Source organism: Chiloscyllium punctatum, chromosome 14, assembly GCF_047496795.1.
Source record: "Chiloscyllium punctatum isolate Juve2018m chromosome 14, sChiPun1.3, whole genome shotgun sequence".
NCBI classification, from domain to species: Eukaryota; Metazoa; Chordata; class Chondrichthyes; order Orectolobiformes; family Hemiscylliidae; genus Chiloscyllium; species Chiloscyllium punctatum.
Genome location: NC_092752.1, coordinates 3,511,525 through 3,531,600, shown reverse-complemented (window position 1 = coordinate 3,531,600; position 20,076 = coordinate 3,511,525). Strand labels below are relative to the sequence as shown.

At 48.0% G+C, this 20,076-nt stretch overlaps 1 protein-coding gene across 1 annotated transcript in view; it reads right to left on the bottom strand.

The window, feature by feature from the left end:
• Positions 1–20,076, bottom strand: part of LOC140485546 (cyclin-dependent kinase-like 2) — a 65,614-nt gene that overhangs the window by 13,318 nt on the left and 32,220 nt on the right. Inside the window, exons 6-10 of the mRNA XM_072583762.1 lie at positions 19,261–19,400; positions 16,547–16,635; positions 12,815–12,944; positions 6,794–7,140; positions 5,943–6,036 (exon numbers count right to left, since the gene is read on the bottom strand). Of these exons, the coding sequence (XP_072439863.1) occupies positions 5,943–6,036; positions 6,794–7,140; positions 12,815–12,944; positions 16,547–16,635; positions 19,261–19,400 (800 nt within the window). The remainder of the gene's footprint in view (positions 1–5,942; positions 6,037–6,793; positions 7,141–12,814; positions 12,945–16,546; positions 16,636–19,260; positions 19,401–20,076) is intronic.

The window sequence follows — 20,076 nt, the reverse complement described above, 5'->3', positions numbered from 1 at the left end:
TAACCCCCTCCAGCCCCTACACCCCCTCCCTATCTCTGTAACCCCCTCCAGCCCCTACACCCCCTCCCTATCTCTGTAACCCCCTCCAGCCCCTACACCCCCTCCCTATCTCTGTAACCCCCTCCAGCCCCTACACCCCCTCCCTATCTCTGTAACCCCCTTCAGCCCCTACACCCCCTCCCTTCCCTCCTCTAATTCTTGTGCACCCTTTATTTCAATCAAGATGGACATGTCCTCAGCTGTCTTGATCTAAGCTTTGCAATTCCCTCCTTAAACCTTTCTGCCTCACTCTCCCCGTCTCGCTCTGTCTCTTACTCTCTCCTCACCCCACCCCCCCCCAACTTTTTCCTTCCGTGTCTCCTCTCTTTTTCCTCGTGCACAATACTCAATAAAATCTCCTTCTTTAACCCCAGGTTGTGAACACCTGCTCCAATTTCTCCTTATGTGACTCACAGTGTGAAAGAACCCTCCAGCAGGATTTCAAGCTTTGGTGCAATGTTAAAGGTGATATATAAATGCAAGTTGTTGAGGTAGTCAAATCTGAACAGTATCACAAAGCATCAGCACATGCAATACTGGATCTTACCAGCAAGTGTCAGCAGAGTCCACATTGTAAACTGGCCTGTGGCACTGCAGAATTAAACAGCATCTTATAGTACAGAAAGAGGCCTTTCAACCCATTGTGTCTGTCCCAGCTACAAATTGAACTACCAAGCTAGTCCCATTCTTGAGCCCTATCTCTGTAGCCCTTTAACTTCATCATTTTACAATCTTTATTCAGCTGCCTTTTGAAATCCCCGATAGAATCTGCCTCCACTACTCCTCCAGGCAGCGCTTTCCAAATGCTAACAACTCTCTGAGTAAAGAAATTTCTCCTCATCTCACTCCTAGCTCTCATTGTTGACAATCTTGAAATGGTGATTTCCTAGTTACTGACATACACACTAGTGGAAACAAATATCCTTCCTTCCCCTGTTAAAATTGTTCATAATTTTGAACACCTTGATGAGGTCACCTCTGCTCCAAGGAGAATAAACCCAATTTCTGTCATCTTTCTTTGTATCTAAAATCCTCCATTCCTGATCAGATTCTAGTTAATCTCCTTTATACTTTCTCAGGGCTTTAACATCCTTCCTTAACTAAGGTGCCTGGAACCAAACACAATACTCCAAATGTGGCCTGACCAATGATTTGGAGAGATGTAGCACCATTTCTTTACTTTTTTACTCCAGGCCTCTATTTATAAACCTAAGGATCCTATAAGTCTTCCTAACAACAGATTCACCTTGCCTGGCTACCTGCAGAGAATTATGTACATGAACCCTAAAGTCCCTCTGCTCCTGTACTCCCCTCACAAGTTGTACCATTGAGTGTGTATTGTCTGTCTGTGTTTCTTCTAACAAAATGCAATACCTTCCATTTCTCTCCATTGAAACTCATCTGTCAGGCGTTTACCCATTTGGCTAGATTGTCAGTGTCCCTCTGAAATCTCTCCATGACACCCTCACAATTTACTATTCTCCCCAGCTTAGTCTCATCTGCAAATTTAGAGACTTTTCTCTCAACACCCATCTCCAAATTATTCATGTGAATCAGAAAAAGCACCAATCCCTGGGCAACACCACTTTCAGCTTGTTCCCAGTCTGAGAAATGTCCAACTGTACTCACCCCCCCTGTCTCCTACCTTCTAGCTAACTTCTGATCCATGCTGTCAAAGACCCATCACTCCCAAACATTTCAAATTTTCCAAACAACCTGCACTGTATCAAATGCTTTCTGAATGTTCCAATATTTAACACCCACAGCACCACCCCCATCCACTATCTGTGTCACCTGGTCAAAGAACTCAATTAAAGTTGTCAAGTGTGACCTGTCCTTCACAAAGCCACTGGGACTGTCTAGTATTAACTTGTTTTTCTCTGAGTGTACCTGAGATACATTACCCTGTATTATGGCCTTCATCAGTTTTCCAGCTGCTGTATTTACATCAAGCTGACAGTTTCCTGCGTTACCTTTTATCCTTTTTCTTAAACAAAGTTGTCCCATTTGCAATCCTCCAGTTCCCTGGGATTAATCCTGTGTTCAGTCAGGCCTGGAAAATTGATGTCAATGTGATTGGCTTGCTTGCCTCTCTCAGCAATCTTGGATATATCCCGTCTGAGCCTGGAGATGTCTCTACCTGGTGTGCTGCCAGCCTTTATAACCTGCTCAAAACAATGACTGCAGATGCTGGAAACCAGATTCTGGATTAGTGGTGCTGGAAGAGCACAGCAGTTCAGGCAGCATCCAAGGAGCAGTGAAATCAACGTTTCGGGCAAAAGCCCTTCATCAGGAATAAAGGCAGTGAGCCTGAAGCGTGGAGAGATAAGCTAGAGGAGGGTGGGGGTGGGGAGAGAGCAGCATAGAGTACAATGGGTGAGTGGGGGAGGGGATGAAGGTGATAGGTCAGGGAGGAGAGGGTGGAGTGGATAGGTGGAAAAGGAGATAGGCAGGTAGGACAAGTCCGGACAAGTCATGGGGACAGTGCTGAGCTGGAAGTTTAGAACTAGGGTGAGGTGGGGGAAGGGGAAATGAGGAAACTGTTGAAGGCCACATTGATGCCCTGGGGTTGAAGTGTTCCGAGGCGGAAGATGAGGCGTTCTTCCTCCAGGCATCTGGTGGTGAGGGAACAGCGGTGAAGGAGGCCCAGGACCTCCATGTCCTCGGCAGAGTGGGAGGGGGAGTTGAAATGTTGGGACACGGGGCGTTGTGGTTGATTGGTGTGGGTGTCCCGGAGATGTTCCCTAAAGCGCTCTGCTAGGAGGTGCACAGTCTCCCCAATGTAGAGGAGACCGCATCGGGAGCAACGGATACAATAAATGCTATTAGTGGATGTGCAAGTAAAACTTTGATGGATGTGGGAGGCTCCTTTAGGGCCTTGGATCGAGGTGAGGGAGGAGGTGTGGGCGCAGGTTTTACAGTTCCTGCGGTGGCAGGGGAAAGTGCCAGAATGGGTTGTAGGGGGGGTGTGGACTTGACCAGGTAGTCACGGAGGGAACGGTCTTTGCGCAAGGCGGAAAGGGGTGGGGAGGGAAATATATTCCTGGTGGTGGGGTCCGTTTGGAGGTGGCGGAAATGTTGGCGGATGATTTGGTTTACGCGAAGGTTGGTAGGGTGGAAGGTGAGCACCAGGGGCGTTCTGTCCTTGTTACGGTTGGAGGGGTGGGGTCTGAGGGCGGAGGTGCGGGACGTAGACGAGATGCGTTGGAGGGCATCTTTAACCACGTGGGAAGGGAAATTGCGGTTTCTAAAGAAGGAGGCCATCTGGTGTGTTCTGTGGTGGAACTGGTCCTCTTGGGAGCAGATATGGCTGAGGCGGAGGAATTGGGAATATGGGATGGCATTTTTGTAAGAGGTAGGGTGGGAAGAGGTGTAATCCAGGTAGCTGTGGGAGTCGGTGGGTTTGTAAAAAATGTCAGTGTCAAGTCGGTCGTCATTAATGGAGATGGAGAGGTCCAGGAAGGGGAGGGAGGTGTCAGAGATGGTCCAGGTAAATTTAAGGTCAGGGTGGAATGTGTTGGTGAAGTTGATGAATTGCTCAACCTCCTCGTAGGAGCACGAGGTGGCACCAATGCAGTCATCAATGTAGCGGAGGAAGAGGTGGGAAGTGGTGCTGGTGTAATTACGCAAGATCAACTGTTCTACATAGCCAACAAAGAGACAGGCATAGCTGGGGCCCCTACGTGTGCCCATGGCTATGCCTTTGGTCTGGAGGAAGTGGGAGGATTCAAAGGAGAAATTGTTAAGGGTGAGGACCAGTTCGGCCAAACGAATGAGAGTGTCAGTGGAAGGGTACTGTTGGGGATGTCTGGAGAGGAAAAAACGGAGGGCTTGGAGGCCCTGGTCATGGCGGATGGAGGTGTAGAGGGATTGGATATCCATGGTGAAGATGAGGCGTTGGGGGCCAGGGAAACGGAAGTCTTGGAGGAGGTGGAGGGCGTGGGTGGTGTCTTGAACGTATGTGGGGAGTTCCTGGACTAGGGGGGATAGGACAGTGTCGAGGTAGGTAGAGATGAGTTCAGTGGGGCAGGAGCATGCTGAGACAATGGGTCGGCCAGGGTGGTCAGGCTTGTGGATCTTGGGAAGGAGGTAGAACCGGGCAGTGCAGGGGTCCCGGACTATGAGGTTGGAAGCTGTGGGTGGGAGATCTCCTGAGGTGATGAGGTTCTGTATGGTCTGGGAGATGATGGTTTGGTGATGGGAGGTGGGGTCATGGTCAAAGGGGCAGTAGGAAGAGGTGTCCTCGAGTTGACGTTTGGCTTCAGTGGTGTAGAGGTCAGTGCGCCAGACTACCACTGCGCCCCCTTTATCCGCTGGCTTGATAGTGAGGTTGGGATTGGAGCAGTGGGATTGGAGGGCTGCGCGTTGTGAGGGTGAGAGGTTGGAGTGGGGGGAGGGAGGTAGACAGGTTGAGGCGGTTAATGTCCTGGCGGCAGTTGGAAATGAAGAGGTCGAGGGCAGGTAATAGGCCAGTGCGGGGTGTCCAGGTGGATGCAGTGTGTTGGAGGTGGGCGAAGGGGTCCTCAGAAGGTGGGCGGGAGTCCTGATTGTGAAAGTAAGCTCGGAGGCGGAGGCGACGGAAGAATTGTTCGACATCACGGCGTGTATTAAATTCATTGATGCGTGGACGGAGGGGGATGAAGGTGAGTCCTTTGCTGAGGACTGATCGTTCGTCCTCAGTGAGGGGGAGGTCTAGGGGAAGAGTGAAAACTCAGCAGGGCCGGGAGCTGGGATCTGATGTGGGTGTAGAGCTGGGAGTGGGGGCAGTTCCTGTAACTGGAGTGGGTGTGATGGTGGGGGGAATGGGGGTGGAGGCATGAGTAGGGGTAGTGTTCCCCTCGGGGTTCTGGGGGGTGGGGATAGTGACAGTGGGGTCTGTGCGGGGCCTTTATAACCTCCCATTCTTTATCACTATCCTGCTCAATTGCTCAGCACCCTCATATTCAACTGGGCCATTATCATCATCTTCTAATTTGGTAATGACTGAAGCAAAATATTCATTTTGTACCTCGACCCTATGTGTGACTGTAAGACCCTGCCTGTTAGTGTCTGGAACAGGCAGGAGTGAGTCAATGACAGCTCAGTCTGTACACAGAGTTATCTGTTAACAATGCCGGAAAGGGGCTCTGTCTGTGCAGCAGAAACACTGAGCTGTTTATTCTCTTATTGACACAAGACAATGAACGGGAGGCAGGGATTTCAGTGCATAGGTATACAGCTGACAACAACAACCTTCCTTCATATAGCAACTTCCTGGGAGTCTGAGCTTGACACGGAGCCAGTAACATAGATATTGGGATTGACAGTCAATTGCTAAATGAAAGTAGTAAGATTTTCAGGAATGTTTTTAGGGCAGGGAGAGAGAGGGAGAAGGAGGCGGCTTTTGGGAGGGGGGTGCAGAGTGTAGGGTCCAGGAAATTGGCTGAGGAGGATAATAGGGGCTAGTGCTTGGGAAAATGGTGGCAGCTGGTGGGACAATGCTGTGATGATGGTGCCGTGGGCAATTGGTTCAGTGATTCTGAGATAATGCTCTCAGGAAATGGGTTCAAATCCAATCACAGCTGCTCATGGGAGGGATACGCAATGAATTAAAATCTTGTCCTTGTGATGAAACAATCATCAATTGCTGTTCAAATCCAGCTGCTTCACCAATGCCCTTTGGGGCAGGAAATCTGCCGCCCTTACCCAGTCTGGCCTACACGTGACTCCAGACCCACAGCAATGTGGGTGCAGCTGAAATGGCCAGTCAGTTGGAGGGCGGTCAGTGAGACCAATGTTCTGAGAATCGGGGAGAGTCCGGCACTTGTAGGATCGGGACAGTTTTGGGGATTTGAAGACATTTCCCTCCCTCCCCCCTCCCCCCCCCCCAGACTGAGTGAGTGCCTGGATTGAGTTGAACCTACCTTGGTGCTTAAACAGAGGCTGAAGAGATTGGGTGCCAAAGGCTGGGGCAGCTTTCTCACAGAGTTCACTTGTTTCTTCATCTTGTTCTGAACCCTGGGGGAGGGGAAGGGAAGATCCCAGTTTGTATTTGAATGATACAACATTGCCCGTCAGTAACCCCTGTCACGGGTGACCTATCAGACTGTGACCTGAACTCCAAGGTGGGTTCTCAGTGGGGTTCAGTCTGAAATTCTCAGTGAGTTTGCAGCTTCTTATCTCCTGCACCATCCCTCTCCACAGTGACCTGCCAGGATTCTCTGACACTTACTGCCTTCACTTCCGATCCTGGGAAGCCACAGTATTCCCGTTTATTTCCATCTCTCTCCTGCTTGGTTTCAATAAGGCAAGGGGCAGTCACAGACAACAGGCCATTGAATCACTTGCACTTGCCCTGCACTGTCTCTCACATTTAACTTAAAAATCACACAGCATCAGGTTATAGTCCAGCAGGTTTATTTGGAAGCACTAGCTTTTGGAGCGCTGCTCCTTCATCAACCTGATGAAGTGCTCCGAAAGCTAGTGCTTCCAAAGAAATCTGCTGGATTATAATGTGGTGCTGTGTGATTTTTCACTGTGCCCACCCCAGTCTGACAGTGGCTCCTCGATATCATTCCTCACATTGAGACTGAGCCCCAGTCCAGGTTTCTAATGGAGGCCTGAGCTGGGTTGGACAACGCCGATCTCACTGGGGCACGTCAGAAGGTTCTAACTGAGAGTTTGAGAGGGAAACCTCCTTCTGTTTCCCTATTTCAGCTGCAAATTGAAACTTGTGAACAGTCTCGGAGGGTTGTGTGTGCGCGATTGGACTCACACGAAGCGGTGTTGGTCAGACAGGCCGATCCCAGAGCTCAGGAGAGTGCTGCAGGTGAGGATGGAAGTGGCCAGAGTGATTGGAGGAATATTGGTGTTGGCTGGTGACTTTGAACGATCAGAGATGGACTTGTGCTCTTGGCCTGGGTCTTGAGACACGACCTTACTTGACAATAAGCCCTGGGAGCTGCCAATATTAACCAGATTTTCACAGGAGTCACTCAACACTCTCTCCGACCGGTCAGCTTTCTCCAATACCATGTGTGAGATTCTTGCTTTGGGTAGTTTACCATCAGATTTATCCTCCTTGCTCCTTGGGTCAACATGTTCCTCCTGTTTTCCAAGAAGCTGTAACATAGACAAACAAAACCAGCACAAGACACTGTCACCAAGGTGGCTCCAAGGATCAGGATCTTCACTCACCTGGATCAATGGGACTGGCCCAGACTGTTCACCATGGAAACAGGATGGGGGTGGGGGGTGGTGAGAAGGTGTGACTGCGGTTTTCAAAATTACAAGGAGCCTGATAATGGAAGAAAAAAGTGTTCTTGGTGGAAGGATCAAGAAATAAGAGGGAACGTGTTCCAGGAAATTGGCAAAAGACGCAACAGTGACCTGAAGAGAAACAGATTTCACTCTGGAATGGACCATCTGAGAGTGTGGGACAGGCAGGGGTTAGGGTCTGGGATGGACTGTCTGAGAGTGTGGGGGAGGCAGTGGTTAGGGTCTGGGATGGACTGTCTGAGAGTGTGGGGGAGGCAGTAGTTAGGGTCTGGGATGGACTGTCTGAGAGTGTGGGGGAGGCAGTGGTTAGGGTTTGGAATGGACTGTCTGAGAGTGTGGGGGAGGCAGTGGTTAGGGTTTGGAATGGACTGTCTGAGAGTGTGGGGGAGGCAGGGGTTAGGGTCTGGGATGGACTGTCTGAGAGTGTGGGGGAGGCAGGGGTTAGGGTCTGGGATGGACTGTCTGAGAGTGTGGGGGAGGCAGTGGTTAGGGTCTGGGATGGACCATCTGAGAGTGTGGGGGAGGCAGTGGTTAGGGTTTGGAATGGACTGTCTGAGAGTGTGGGGGAGGCAGGGGTTAGGGTCTGGGATGGACTGTCTGAGAGTGTGGGGGAGGCAGTGGTTAGGGTCTGGGATGGACTGTCTGAGAGTGTGGGGGAGGCAGGGGTTAGGGTCTGGGATGGACTGTCTGAGAGTGTGGGGGAGGCAGTGGTTAGGGTCTGGGATGGACTGTCTGAGAGTGTGGGGGAGGCAGTGGTTAGGGTCTGGGATGGACTGTCTGAGAGTGTGGGGGAGGCAGTGGTTAGGGTCTGGGATGGACTGTCTGAGAGTGTGGGGGAGGCAGTGGTTAGGGTCTGGGATGGACTGTCTGAGAGTGTGGGGGAGGCAGTGGTTAGGGTCTGGGATAGACTGTCTGAGAGTGTGGGGGAGGCAGTGGTTAGGGTTTGGAATGGACTGTCTGAGAGTGTGGGGGAGGCAGGGGTTAGGGTCTGGGATGGACTGTCTGAGAGTGTGGGGGAGGCAGTGGTTAGGGTTTGGAATGGACTGTCTGAGAGTGTGGGGGAGGCAGTGGTTAGGGTCTGGGATGGACTGTCTGAGAGTGTGGGGGAGGCAGTGGTTAGGGTTTGGAATGGACTGTCTGAGAGTGTGGGGGAGGCAGTGGTTAGGGTCTGGGATAGACTGTCTGAGAGTGTGGGGGAGGCAGTGGTTAGGGTCTGGGATGGACTGTCTGAGAGTGTGGGGGAGGCAGTGGTTAAGGTCTGGAATGGACTGTCTGAGAGTGTGGGGGAGGCAGGGGTTAGGGTCTGGGATGGACTGTCTGAGAGTGTGGGGGAGGCAGGGGTTAGGGTCTGGGATGGACTGTCTGAGAGTGTGGGGGAGGCAGTGGTTAAGGTCTGGAATGGACCATCTGAGAGTGTGAGGCAGGCAGTGGTTAGGGTTTGGAATGGACTGTCTGAGAGTGTGGGGGAGGCAGTGGTTAGGGTTTGGAATGGACTGTCTGAGAGTGTGGGGGAGGCAGTGGTTAAGGTCTGGAATGGACTGTCTGAGAGTGTGGGGGAGGCAGTGGTTAGGGTCTGGGATGGCCTATCTGAGAGTGTGGGGGAGGCAGGGGTTAGGGTCTGGGATGGACTGTCTGAGAGTGTGGGGGAGGCAGGGGTTAGGGTCTGGGATGGACTGTCTGAGAGTGTGGGGGAGGCAGTGGTTAGGGTCTGGGATGGACTGTCTGAGAGTGTGGGGGAGGCAGTGGTTAGGGTTTGGAATGGACTGTCTGAGAGTGTGGGACAGGCAGGGGTTAGGGTCTGGGATGGACTGTCTGAGAGTGTGGGACAGGCAGTGGTTAGGGTCTGGGATGGACTGTCTGAGAGTGTGGGGGAGGCAGTGGTTAGGGTCTGGGATGGACTGTCTGAGAGCGTGGGGAAGGCAGTGGTTAGGGTCTGGGATGGACTGTCTGAGAGTGTGGGGGAGGCAGTGGTTAGGGTCTGGGATGGACTGTCTGAGAGTGTGGGACAGGCAGTGGTTAGGGTCTGGGATGGACTGTCTGAGAGTGTGGGGGAGGAAAGTTCACTTGGGGCATCCGAAGAGGAATTGGATCACTGTGTGAAAAGGAAGAAGGTGCAGTACTGAGGGTGGGAGTGAGATGAGAGACAATGTTCTTTCAGAGGGGGTAGCATGAACTCAATGAGTTAAATGGCTTCTTCTGTATTCTAACCATGTGATGTAATTTCAGACAGGGATTTGTCGGAATTTCCTCTCAGACAGTCATAAATCTATGAAGTTCCTTAGTGCAGAAGGGAATCAAGGGTTATTGGGAGAAGATACTAAAGTGGAGTTGAGGACGATCAGATCAGTCACAATATGATTGAATGGTGGAGCATACTCAATGGGCCGAATGGTCTCACTTCACTCCTATGTATTCTTGTCTCATTACTCTGTGAATACAGTCGTTCACATTTATGAATACACATGAAGACCTGGATGTAGGTTTGCTTACTGGGACAAACCAGAGACACCCATGAGAATTCCTATAAACTTGACATTCCAACCAGAACTCTATCAACAAACACATTGACTAGGATCCCATTTACCACTCACCTGAGAAAAAGAACAGGAAATGATGCCACCAGAGGAAATGACCTCCCCGTAGGAAATGACATCGTCAACCCAAGGAAACCCAAACACAGAAATAAAAAGCAGCTATACCATCAGTGCTTCATCTGGAAACTCACTGAAGATGCTACCTAGAATGGTGACGAAATGTCTGAAAATGAACCTTCCAGCTCAGCGAGCAAACCTTCATCAACCTGAGCTACAAATCTTCTCAAAACTCACTAATATAGAGACCTGTTGATGATAGTGACTCCTTTGGGAATTCAGAAAATAATCTCCTGAATTCACGTTTCTCTATAGTCCAATTTCGTCTTTAATATCCGCAAGAGCTGGTAGGCTTACAGTCACCCTGCATGCAAACGCCATCCCATTAATATTACCCTTTCGAATGATCTATTAAAATTGGTTTTGAGATATTTGACTCCAATCACACCAGCCCCATCTCAGCCAATCAGCAGATTCCATTATGTCCCACTCCCTGATGTGTTTATCTCCCTAACAGTATTGATCGTGTTCAACTCGAGCTGACAAGTATTCGATAATCACCTTACTGATTACAGCTCATATATTTGTGTATATCTACAACAGGCTCTAACATCATTACTGATTAGTGTTCATATGAGGTTATGATTGGATTATCGATGCGGCTTTATATATGAGGTTATTATAGAGTTATTGATGAGGGTTTATATATGAAGTCATTATAGGACTATCGATGTGGGTTTATATATGACATCAGCAAGGCATTTGATAAGGTTCCTCATGGTCGGCTCATTCAGAAGGTCAGGAGGAATGGGATTCCGGGGAATATAGCTGTCTGGATACAGAATTGGCTGGCCAACAGAAGACAGCGAGTGGTAGTAGAAGGAAGATATTCTGCCTGGAAGTCTGTGGTGAGTGGTGTTCCACAGGGCTCTGTCCTTGGGCCTCTGTTGTTTGTAATGTTTATTAATGACTTGGATGAGGGGATTGAAGGATGGGTCAGCAAGTTTGCAGACAACACAAAGGTTGGAGGTGTCGTTGACGGTATAGAGGGCTGTTGTAGGCTGCAGCGGGACATTGACAGGATGCAGAGATGGGCTGAGAGGTGGCAGATGGAGTTCAACCTGGATAAATGAGAGGTGATGCATTTTGGAAGGTCGCATTTGAAAACTGAGTACAGGATTAAGGATAGGATTCTTGGCAGTGTGGAGGAACAGAGGGATCTTGGTGTGCAGGTACATAGATCCCTTAAAATGGCCACCCAAGTCGACAGGGTTGTTAAGAAAGCATATGGTGTTTTGGCTTTCATTAACAGGGGGATTGAGTTTAAGAGTCATGAGATCTTGTTGTAGCTCTATAAAACTTTGGTTAGACCGCACTTGGAATACTGCATCCAGTTCTGGTCACCCTATTATAGGAAAGATGTGGATGCTTTGGAGAGGGTTCAGAGGAGGTTTACCAGGATGCTGCCTGGAATGGAGGGCTTATCTTATGCAGAGAGGTTGACTGAGCTCAGACATTTTTCATTGGAGAAAAGGAGGAGGAGAGGGGACCTAATTGAGGTATACAAGATAATGAGAGGCATAGATAGAGTCGATAGCCAGAGACTATTTCCCAGGGCAGAAATGACTAACACAAGGGGTCATAGTTTGAAGCTGGTTGGAGGAAAGTATAGAGGGGATGTCAGAGGCGGGTTCTTTACACAGAGAGTTGTGAGAGCATGGAATGCATTGCCAGCAGCAGTTGTGGAAGCGAGGTCATTAGGGACATTTAAGTGACTACTGGACAATGGTCACAGAAATTTAAGGGTGCATACATGAAGATTAGTGGTCGGCACAACATCGTGGGCTGAAGGGCCTGTTCTGTGCTGTACTGTTCTATGTTCTATGTTATTATAGGATTATTGATGATGGTTTATATATGAGGTTATTATAGAGTTATTGATGTGGGTTTATATGTGAGGTTATTATAGAGTTATTGATGAGGGTTTATATTTGAGGTTATTATTGGATTATCGATGCAGGTTTATATATGAGGTCATTATAGGATTATTGATGATGGTTTATATATGAGGTTATTATAGAGTTATTGATGCGGGTTTATATGTGAGGTTATTATAGAGTTATTGATGAGGGTTTATATTTGAGGTTATTATTGGATTATCGATGCAGGTTTATATATGAGGTCATTATAGGATTATTGATGATGGTTTATATATGAGGTTATTATAGAGTTATTGATGCGGGTTTATATATGAGGTTATTATAGAGTTTTTAATGAGGGTTTATATATGAGGTCATTATAGAATTACTGATGACGGTTTATATATGAGGTTATTATTTGATTATTGATGAGGGTTTATATTTGAGGTTATTATTGGATAATTGATTAGGGTTTATATATGAGGCTATTATAGGATTATTGATGAGGGTTTATATATGAGGTTATTATATTCCTGTGCTGGAAGGTTGGTGGGATACTGATTATTGGATGTGATTTGGAGAGTTATGCTGCACAGGGGTGTGGGGAAATGCTGGAGGTTGGCCCAAGGGACTAGAACTGGGGCAGTAATGATGGGCTGAATGGTCAGCTTCCTCACTGTCGGAGTTCTGTGGATCAGTGTGTCTCTGCGGTGGGGCGGGGGGTGGGGGGGGGGGGTGTGGGGAGGGGGGGTGGTGGGAGGGGTGAGGGAGTGTCTGAGGGCGGTTTGGGATTGGCTGCCTGGCAATTTCCTGTATATTGTCTCCACCCTTTGCTGACAAACACTGGTGTGTTGTGAGGGGGAGGGCTGTAGTATTACAATAGTCCCACCCTCCCCATGCCTTAAGAATCTGCTGAGTTGATGCTGATCTTTTCCAGTGGCTCAGATTGGTTTAATTGAAGATTTAAGGTTGATGCTCACACAGTTCCTTCGCTGGTTACTGACCCACCTTTGTCATTGACCTTTTCTGGTCATCCAATAGTTCTTCCAGGTGGTTCTGGGTCATTTTTGACCTCTTGTATCGTGGGCGATTATCTATCATGTCCTTCAAACAGTGAGTACGGAGCTCCTTGGTAAACCTAGTGACAGATACAAGTTCAAACCAAGTTAGTTCAAACTCTTCTTCATAAATTACAGAGATTTTGCAGCAGAGAAGCAGGCCATTCAGCCCAACCCCCCTGAGTGCTGGTGCTATACAAGCCATCTCCAACCATCTTCCAGCCTGACCCCATCGACATATCCTTCAGAATGGTTTCCCTCCCTCACCCATTTCAATCAGACATTAAACCAAAGGGCCTGGCTAATGTGTTGAAACACTCTCATGGCACAACTTCGAGATACAGCGCGGCAATTTTCTCTGATGTCCTGAGCAATACTTATCCCTTAGTTATCATCAAACAAAACATCATTGTGTTCTTGCGTTTGAAGTATCGAGAATGATACTACAACAACAACAAGTTGTTTTTTTTATAGTGCCTTCCACACAGTAAAGCTCCTGTAGTGCAGGGGGTGTCATCTTGTCACGTCAAAAGGTGCTACATGAATGCAAGTTAGAGTGGTAGTGCAGGTAATGTCCATTAGCAAGGCAGTTCAGTCACAAACAATTCTGACTGTGGACCGGAACTAACAGCAACTTGGTCACTCACTTCTCCAGTGAATGTATAAGGTTAATGGGAGACTGAACAGAGGGATTTAAAGTGGACTGCCCATTGTCTACATCTTACCGAGACCAACACCAGATATAACCAGGGCAAATTATTCAGGAATATGATGGTGGATAGCTTTGCATTCCCTCAGTTATGGAAGATTAAGGGATGATTGAATCAAGGTGTTTCAATATTTTCTAACCAACATGTTCAGAGATGTGACAAAATCAGAAGTTGCTGAAAAAGCTCAGCAGGTCTGGCAGCATCTGTGAAGAGAAATCAGAGTGAACGTTTCTGTTCGTGTGACCCTTCCTCAGAACGTGAAACGTTAACTTTGATTTCTCTGCCTCGATGCTGCCAGACCTGCTGAGCTTTTCCAGCAACTTCTGATTTTGTTTCTGATTTACAGCATCTGCAGTTCTTTGTTCAGAGATGTTAGGTTTCTGATGGAGAGGTGGTAATGTAATGATACCACTGGATTAGTGGTGCTGGAAGAGCACAGCAGTTCAGGCAGCATCCAACGAGCAGCGAAATCAACGTTTCGGGCAAAAGCCCTTCATCAGGAATAAAGGCAGTGAGCCTGAAGCGTGGAGAGATAAGCTAGAGGAGGGTGGGGGTGGGGAGAGAGTAGCATAGAGTACAATGGGTGAGTGGGGGAGGGGAGGAAGGTGATAGGTCAAGGAGGAGAGGGTGGAGTGGATAGGTAGAAAGGAAGATAGGCAGGTAGGACAGGTCATGAGGGCAGTACTGAGCTGGAAGGTTGGAGCTGGGGTGAGGTGGGGGAAGGGGAAATGAGGAAGCTGTTGAAGTCCACATTGATGCCCTGGGGTTGAAGTGTTCCGAGGTGGAAGATGAGGCGTTCTTCCTCCAGGCGTCTGGTGGTGAGGGAGCGGCGGTGAAGGAGGCCCAGGACCTCGATGTCCTCGGCAGAGTGGGAGGGGGAGTTGAAATGTTGGGCCACGGGGCGGTTTGGTTGATTGGTGCTTACCTTAATGATACCACTGAACAGGTTGGTTAGAAAAATATCTGTTCAGCGCTGTAATAGCACACCTCTAGAACAGGTGAGGTGAGTGCCTGGATCCCCTGTCACAGGGGTAGGGACACTACCACTGTACCACAAGAGCCCACAAGCTAGTCAAGATGTTTATAGTGATTAAATGATTTAATAAGATCGACAGAGAGAAACTGTTTTATCTGAGCAGGGTGGGGAGCCAGGCCACTCTGGGGTGCTGTCCCTCTCTCAGACAAAGGGGAGTGTGAATCTGTGACTCACACTGTCCAAAAAGGCTGCTTAGACTGGGAGCCCACCTGAAAACGGACAGAGCTTTGTTGTGAGAGGGGATTACGAGTTTGTTGAGGCCCTGGGGAGGGAGGTGGAGTTCAGTTACAATCTGACTAAAGGGTGTAACAGGGACAACGGGCTGAATGGCTGCTCCTGTCCTTTGGTTTCAATTCAAGCTCACACCCTGAACACAGCTGCGTGAAAATACTGAGGCCGCTCACAATGATCAGACGTTGTGATTCTGGCTGCAGGGCCCAAGGTAGGTGGGAAACTCCTGCAGTCCTCACTTTCTCCTATCATCCTTCCTACAACCAATCAGGAAAACAAAGCAGGTTTCTTATCATCTGATTGGAGGATTTTCACTCCACCTCCAGCGTTGGTTTGGTGGAGATTAAAACTGAGAGCTGTTTAAATGAGATGAAATGAACACAACATCTTTCGTGGTTCCTGCTTTTCTGCCAGACTTTTTATAATTTCCTGAAACTTCCTGGAGTCTCTGGAATATAAACACAAAATATTTGCCATGATTGATACAACCGAGTGACTTGTTTGGCTAGGTCAGAGGGCAGCTGAGAATCAACCCCATTGTTTGTGGGTCTGGAGTCACATGTAGGCCATAGCAGGTAAAAATGACCTGAAGGACATTAGTGAATAACTTGGGGTTTTCCCAGCAACTGGCAATTACTAGATTCTTATTCATCATTACTAGATTCTTATTTCCAGATTTTTATTTTTGAAATTTAATTTAAATTCCACCTTCTGCTGCAGCAGGTTTTGAACTTGGGCCCCTTGAAATTTTTTTAAAATTCATTCACAGGATGAGGGTGTCACTGGCCAGGCCAGTATTTATTGCCCATCCCTAATTGCCCACAGGGCATTTGAGAGTCAACAAGTTGCTGTGGGTCTGGAGTCACATGTAGGTCAGAACAGGCAAGGATGGCAGATTCCTTCCCCAAGGGACATTAGTGAACCAGATGGGCTTTTCCAACAGGGAGAAAGTGAGGCCTGCAGATGCTGGGGATCAGAGTTGAGAGTGTGGTGCTGGAAAAGCACAGCAGGTCAGGCAGCATCCGAGGAGCAGGAAAATCGATGTTTCAGACATAAACGCTTCATCAGGAATGATGGGGTGGCCCAAGGGGGCTGAGCGATAAATGGGAGGGGGGGGGGGTGGTTTGGGGCAAAGGTAGCTGGGAAGGCGTTAGGCAGATGGAGGTGGGTATGATGGTGATAGGTCGGAGCGGAGGGTGAAGCGAATAGGTGGGAAGGGAGATAGACAGGTAGGTCAGTTCAAGAGGGTGATGCCAAGTTGAAGGGTTGGATCTGGGATAAGGTGGGGGAGGGAAAATGAGGAAACTTGTGAAACCAACATTGATTCTGTGTGGTTGGAGGGTTCCAAGGCAGAAAATGAGGCGTTCTTCCTTCAGGTGTTGGGTGGTAAGGGTTTGGCGATGGAGGAGGCCCAGTTCTTCCATGTCCTTGGGGGAGTGGGAGGGGAGTTAAAGTGTTCAGCCACAGGGCAGTAGGCTTGTTTGGTGGGTTTTTCCAACAATCAACAGTGGATTCATGGTCATTATTAGACCCTTAATTCCAGCTTGCTTTTGAAGTCAAATTCCACCAAGTGTCATGGCTGGATTCACACCTGAGTCCCCAGAACATTACCTGGCTCTCTGGATTAATAGTCTAACAATGATACCACTAGGCCATGCCTCCCCCTCAATAAACATAAAATCATCTTTATTTTGTATCACTTCACCTTTCAGAGAAACCATCAGCCGTGAAATAATTGTGTTGCAGCAACTCTGCACAGGAGGGCCGTTTCTCAGGGTCTATCTGCAAACATTTCTGGAAAATACAACCACCGTTAGGAATGATATGAACTGCACAATCCACACATTGTGAAGATTCAGTTTTACCTCAAACAGTAAACTCATTTGTCTTTTTTAAAATCGCTTGGGTGAAACCACATCTCCCATCAGATGAAGCAAATAACTCTTCAAGTCAATTGAAAACCGAAATATTTCCACGATGCTGGTTACTCTGGCCATGGGATTGGCACATGGCCCTGATTGTAATGAGGTACAGACAGTACAGCCCAGGAACTAGAAGTGGAAATAGCCCATTCAGCCCCTCAAACCTACCACACCATTTTGGAAAACCTGATCACTCCTCATTCCCGCCTAACACCAATAACCTTCCACACCAACTCCCTAACTCCCTGACACATTGATTGAAAAAATACTCCAAGACTTTGCTTTCCAGAAGCTTTCAGAAAAATAGTTACCAAAGGCTCATCATCCTCCACGAGAGACAGCATTTCATCTCATCTCTGTTTTAAATGGGTCACCTTTAATGTTTAAGCAGTGACCCCTCATTCGAGACACACTGAGCTCTTCCCCTTCAGGTTAAAGGCTGGTTTTGTTGCTGGTGTAAGTGCCTGGGTGTGTGAGCTGTTAACAGCTTGGAACTCCCCAGGAGGGATGTAGCGGAGTATCCAGCATCTCAGTGAGTGATGGGACTAACAATCGCCACAACCGATGAGATTGAAAAGATTGAGAAATAAACTGAGGTCTGGCAGAGGAGAAAATTGGGTGAATAAGAGTCAGGTCAGGGATAGAGAGAGACAAACAGTAAAGGAGAAAAGTTTGCAATGGGAGAGAAAAATGATAAAGATGCAGAAAAGTGTTGTGTGCTAATCAGCTTTGCTGAGCTTTAATAATACGTGTTCTTTCACCTATGGAAGAAACCTAGTTTAAGGACTTCTTTCTTTTCCTTCTGAACCTCATGTAAAGTTGGACTTGCCAGAAAAGGAGTAAAATCTCTGCATTTCCTGCTGTGGCCAGCAGAGGGACAAAGTCAGAAATCACACAACATCAGGTTACAGTTCAACAGGTTTATTTGAAACTACAAGCTTTCGGAGCGCTGACCCTTCATCAGGTGAAATCTCTAAGCTCCGCCTGTTGTGTACTTCACCTGATGAAGGGGTGTGCTTTGAAGCTTGTGCTTTCAAATAAACCTGTTGGACTATAACCTGGTGTCATGTGATTTCTGATTTTTGTGCCCCCCAGTCCAACACCAGCACCTCCACAGCAGAGGGATGGCACTGGAGAGAATACACTCCTCACACCTCAGACAGACACATCCTAATAACATAAGAGCTAGGAGCAGGAGGAGGCCATCAGCCCCTTGAGCCTGTCCTGCCATTTAACGGTTGATCTCATCTTAGCCTCAACTCCACTTTATTGCCCACTGTCCAACCCATTACTAATTAAAAATCTGTCAAAGTTCTCCTTTAATTTACTCCATGTCCCAGCATCCATTACATTCTGGGGGAGTGAATTCCACAGATTCATGAGAGGAATAATTTCTCCTCATCTCTGGTTTAAATCTACTGTACCCCTAATCCTCAGACTGTGGCTTCTTGTTTTAGATTACCCCACAAGGGGGAACATCCTCTCTACATCTACTCTGTCAACCCCTTTTTGCATCTTATATCCCTCAATAGATCTCCTCTCATTCTTAGGATAGGCCTGACCTGCTCAATCTCTCTTAAAAAGATATTCCCCTCATCTCAGTGGAGGAAATCTAGAATGGTTTTATTGCAACCAGCTAGTGAACCTCCTCTGAGCTTCTTCCAATACAAATACATCAAAAAAAAACAACAAAAGTGTGGCAGCACGGTGGCTCAGTGGTTCGCACTGCTGCCTCACAGCAACAGGAACCCGGGTTCAATTCCCACCCTCGGGCAACTGTCTGTGTGGAGTTTACACATTCTCCCCGTGTCTGCGTGGGTTTCCTCCGGGTGCTCCAGTTTCCTCCCACAGTCCAAAGATGTGCAGGTTAGGGTGAATCGGCCATGTTAGGTGCATTAGTCAGGGGTAAATGTAGGGGAATGGTTCTGGGCGGGTTGCTCTTCAGAGGATCGGTGTGGACTTGTTGGGCTGAAGGGCCTGTTTCCACACTGTATGGAATCCAATCTCGTCCAATGCTAGAAATTAGAAACAAAATCAGGAATTGCTGGAGAAACTCATCTGTGGAGAGAGAGCACAGCTACAGGTTCAGGTCCAGTGACCCTTCCTCAGGAGCATATTTCAGAACATCCCTCCTCAAGTAAGATGACCACAATTGTATACAATATTTCAGATGCAGTCTGACTAAAGTGACTCTTGGATAGGCAGATAGAAGATAGTACAGTGAAGGGTATATAGGTTAGTTTGATCTTAGAGTAGGATAAAGGGTTGGCATAACATTGAGGGCCGAAGGGCCTGTACTGTTCCATGTTTTAATGTCTTATACAGTTTGGCAGCAACAATTCTCTATCTTCATACTCTATTCCTTTAGCAATAAAACGGCAAAATTCTATTTGCCTTCCTTATCATCCACTGTTGGAAAGGTTAAAATGTTACTTGTGCTGTTAACGATGAGACATTGCTCTGTTGTGCTCATTCGAACACAATCACACACACACACCTTTACCAAATCAAACACCAGGCAGGGAATGTGGGGATAGTGGGTTGGAAGCAGTTCAATTCCTTTGATGACAGGTAGCTGCAGTCCAGTGAAGAGAGGGTTCTTGTAGAAAAGTTCCTTATGTCTCGGGATTAAATTACCTAAGGCAGAAAAAATGGACGGTAAAGATCCAAGAGAAGCTCATTCATGACAATGCATGCTGAAAATCGAGAGGAATCAGAGAGTAAATCGGAGACAATTACCCTGAGCTTCCCATTCAGAGGTTAGTGGGATTTACTTACTGCAATAAAACCTGCCGATCTCTGATTTTCCAAGCTGTCTCGGAGCAGGTGTTTCCAAGGATTGTCCCCTTTTTTGTTGTCTGCAGCAATGTGTGAGGATGGACAGACAGACAGACAGCAGCTTACTCTGTTGACTGAGTTCTGACTGCAGCAGTGTCCACATGGACATTCAACAGTAATCTCAGGCAGGAAGGTCAACCACATGATAACCCTGATTTCCTGATGAGCTTTCTGTCAGGAAATGACAAAAAGACTACAGATGCTGGAATCCAAGGCAGACAGGCAGGAGGCTGGAAGAACACAGCAAGCCAGGCAGCATCAGGAGGTGAAGGAGTCAACATTTCAGATGTAACCCTTCTTCAGGAACTGACAGGGAATTCCCCTGAAAATATCGACTTCCCTCTGCCCCAGTGTTTGTGAAGAGGGAGCTGGCTGAGGGGGGAGGGGTAGGTCTGAGCAATGTCTCCATGACCTCGGTGATTGGTCCATTGAAGGAAGAGCTAGAATTTCATTATCATCTTTTACAATCCCTGGG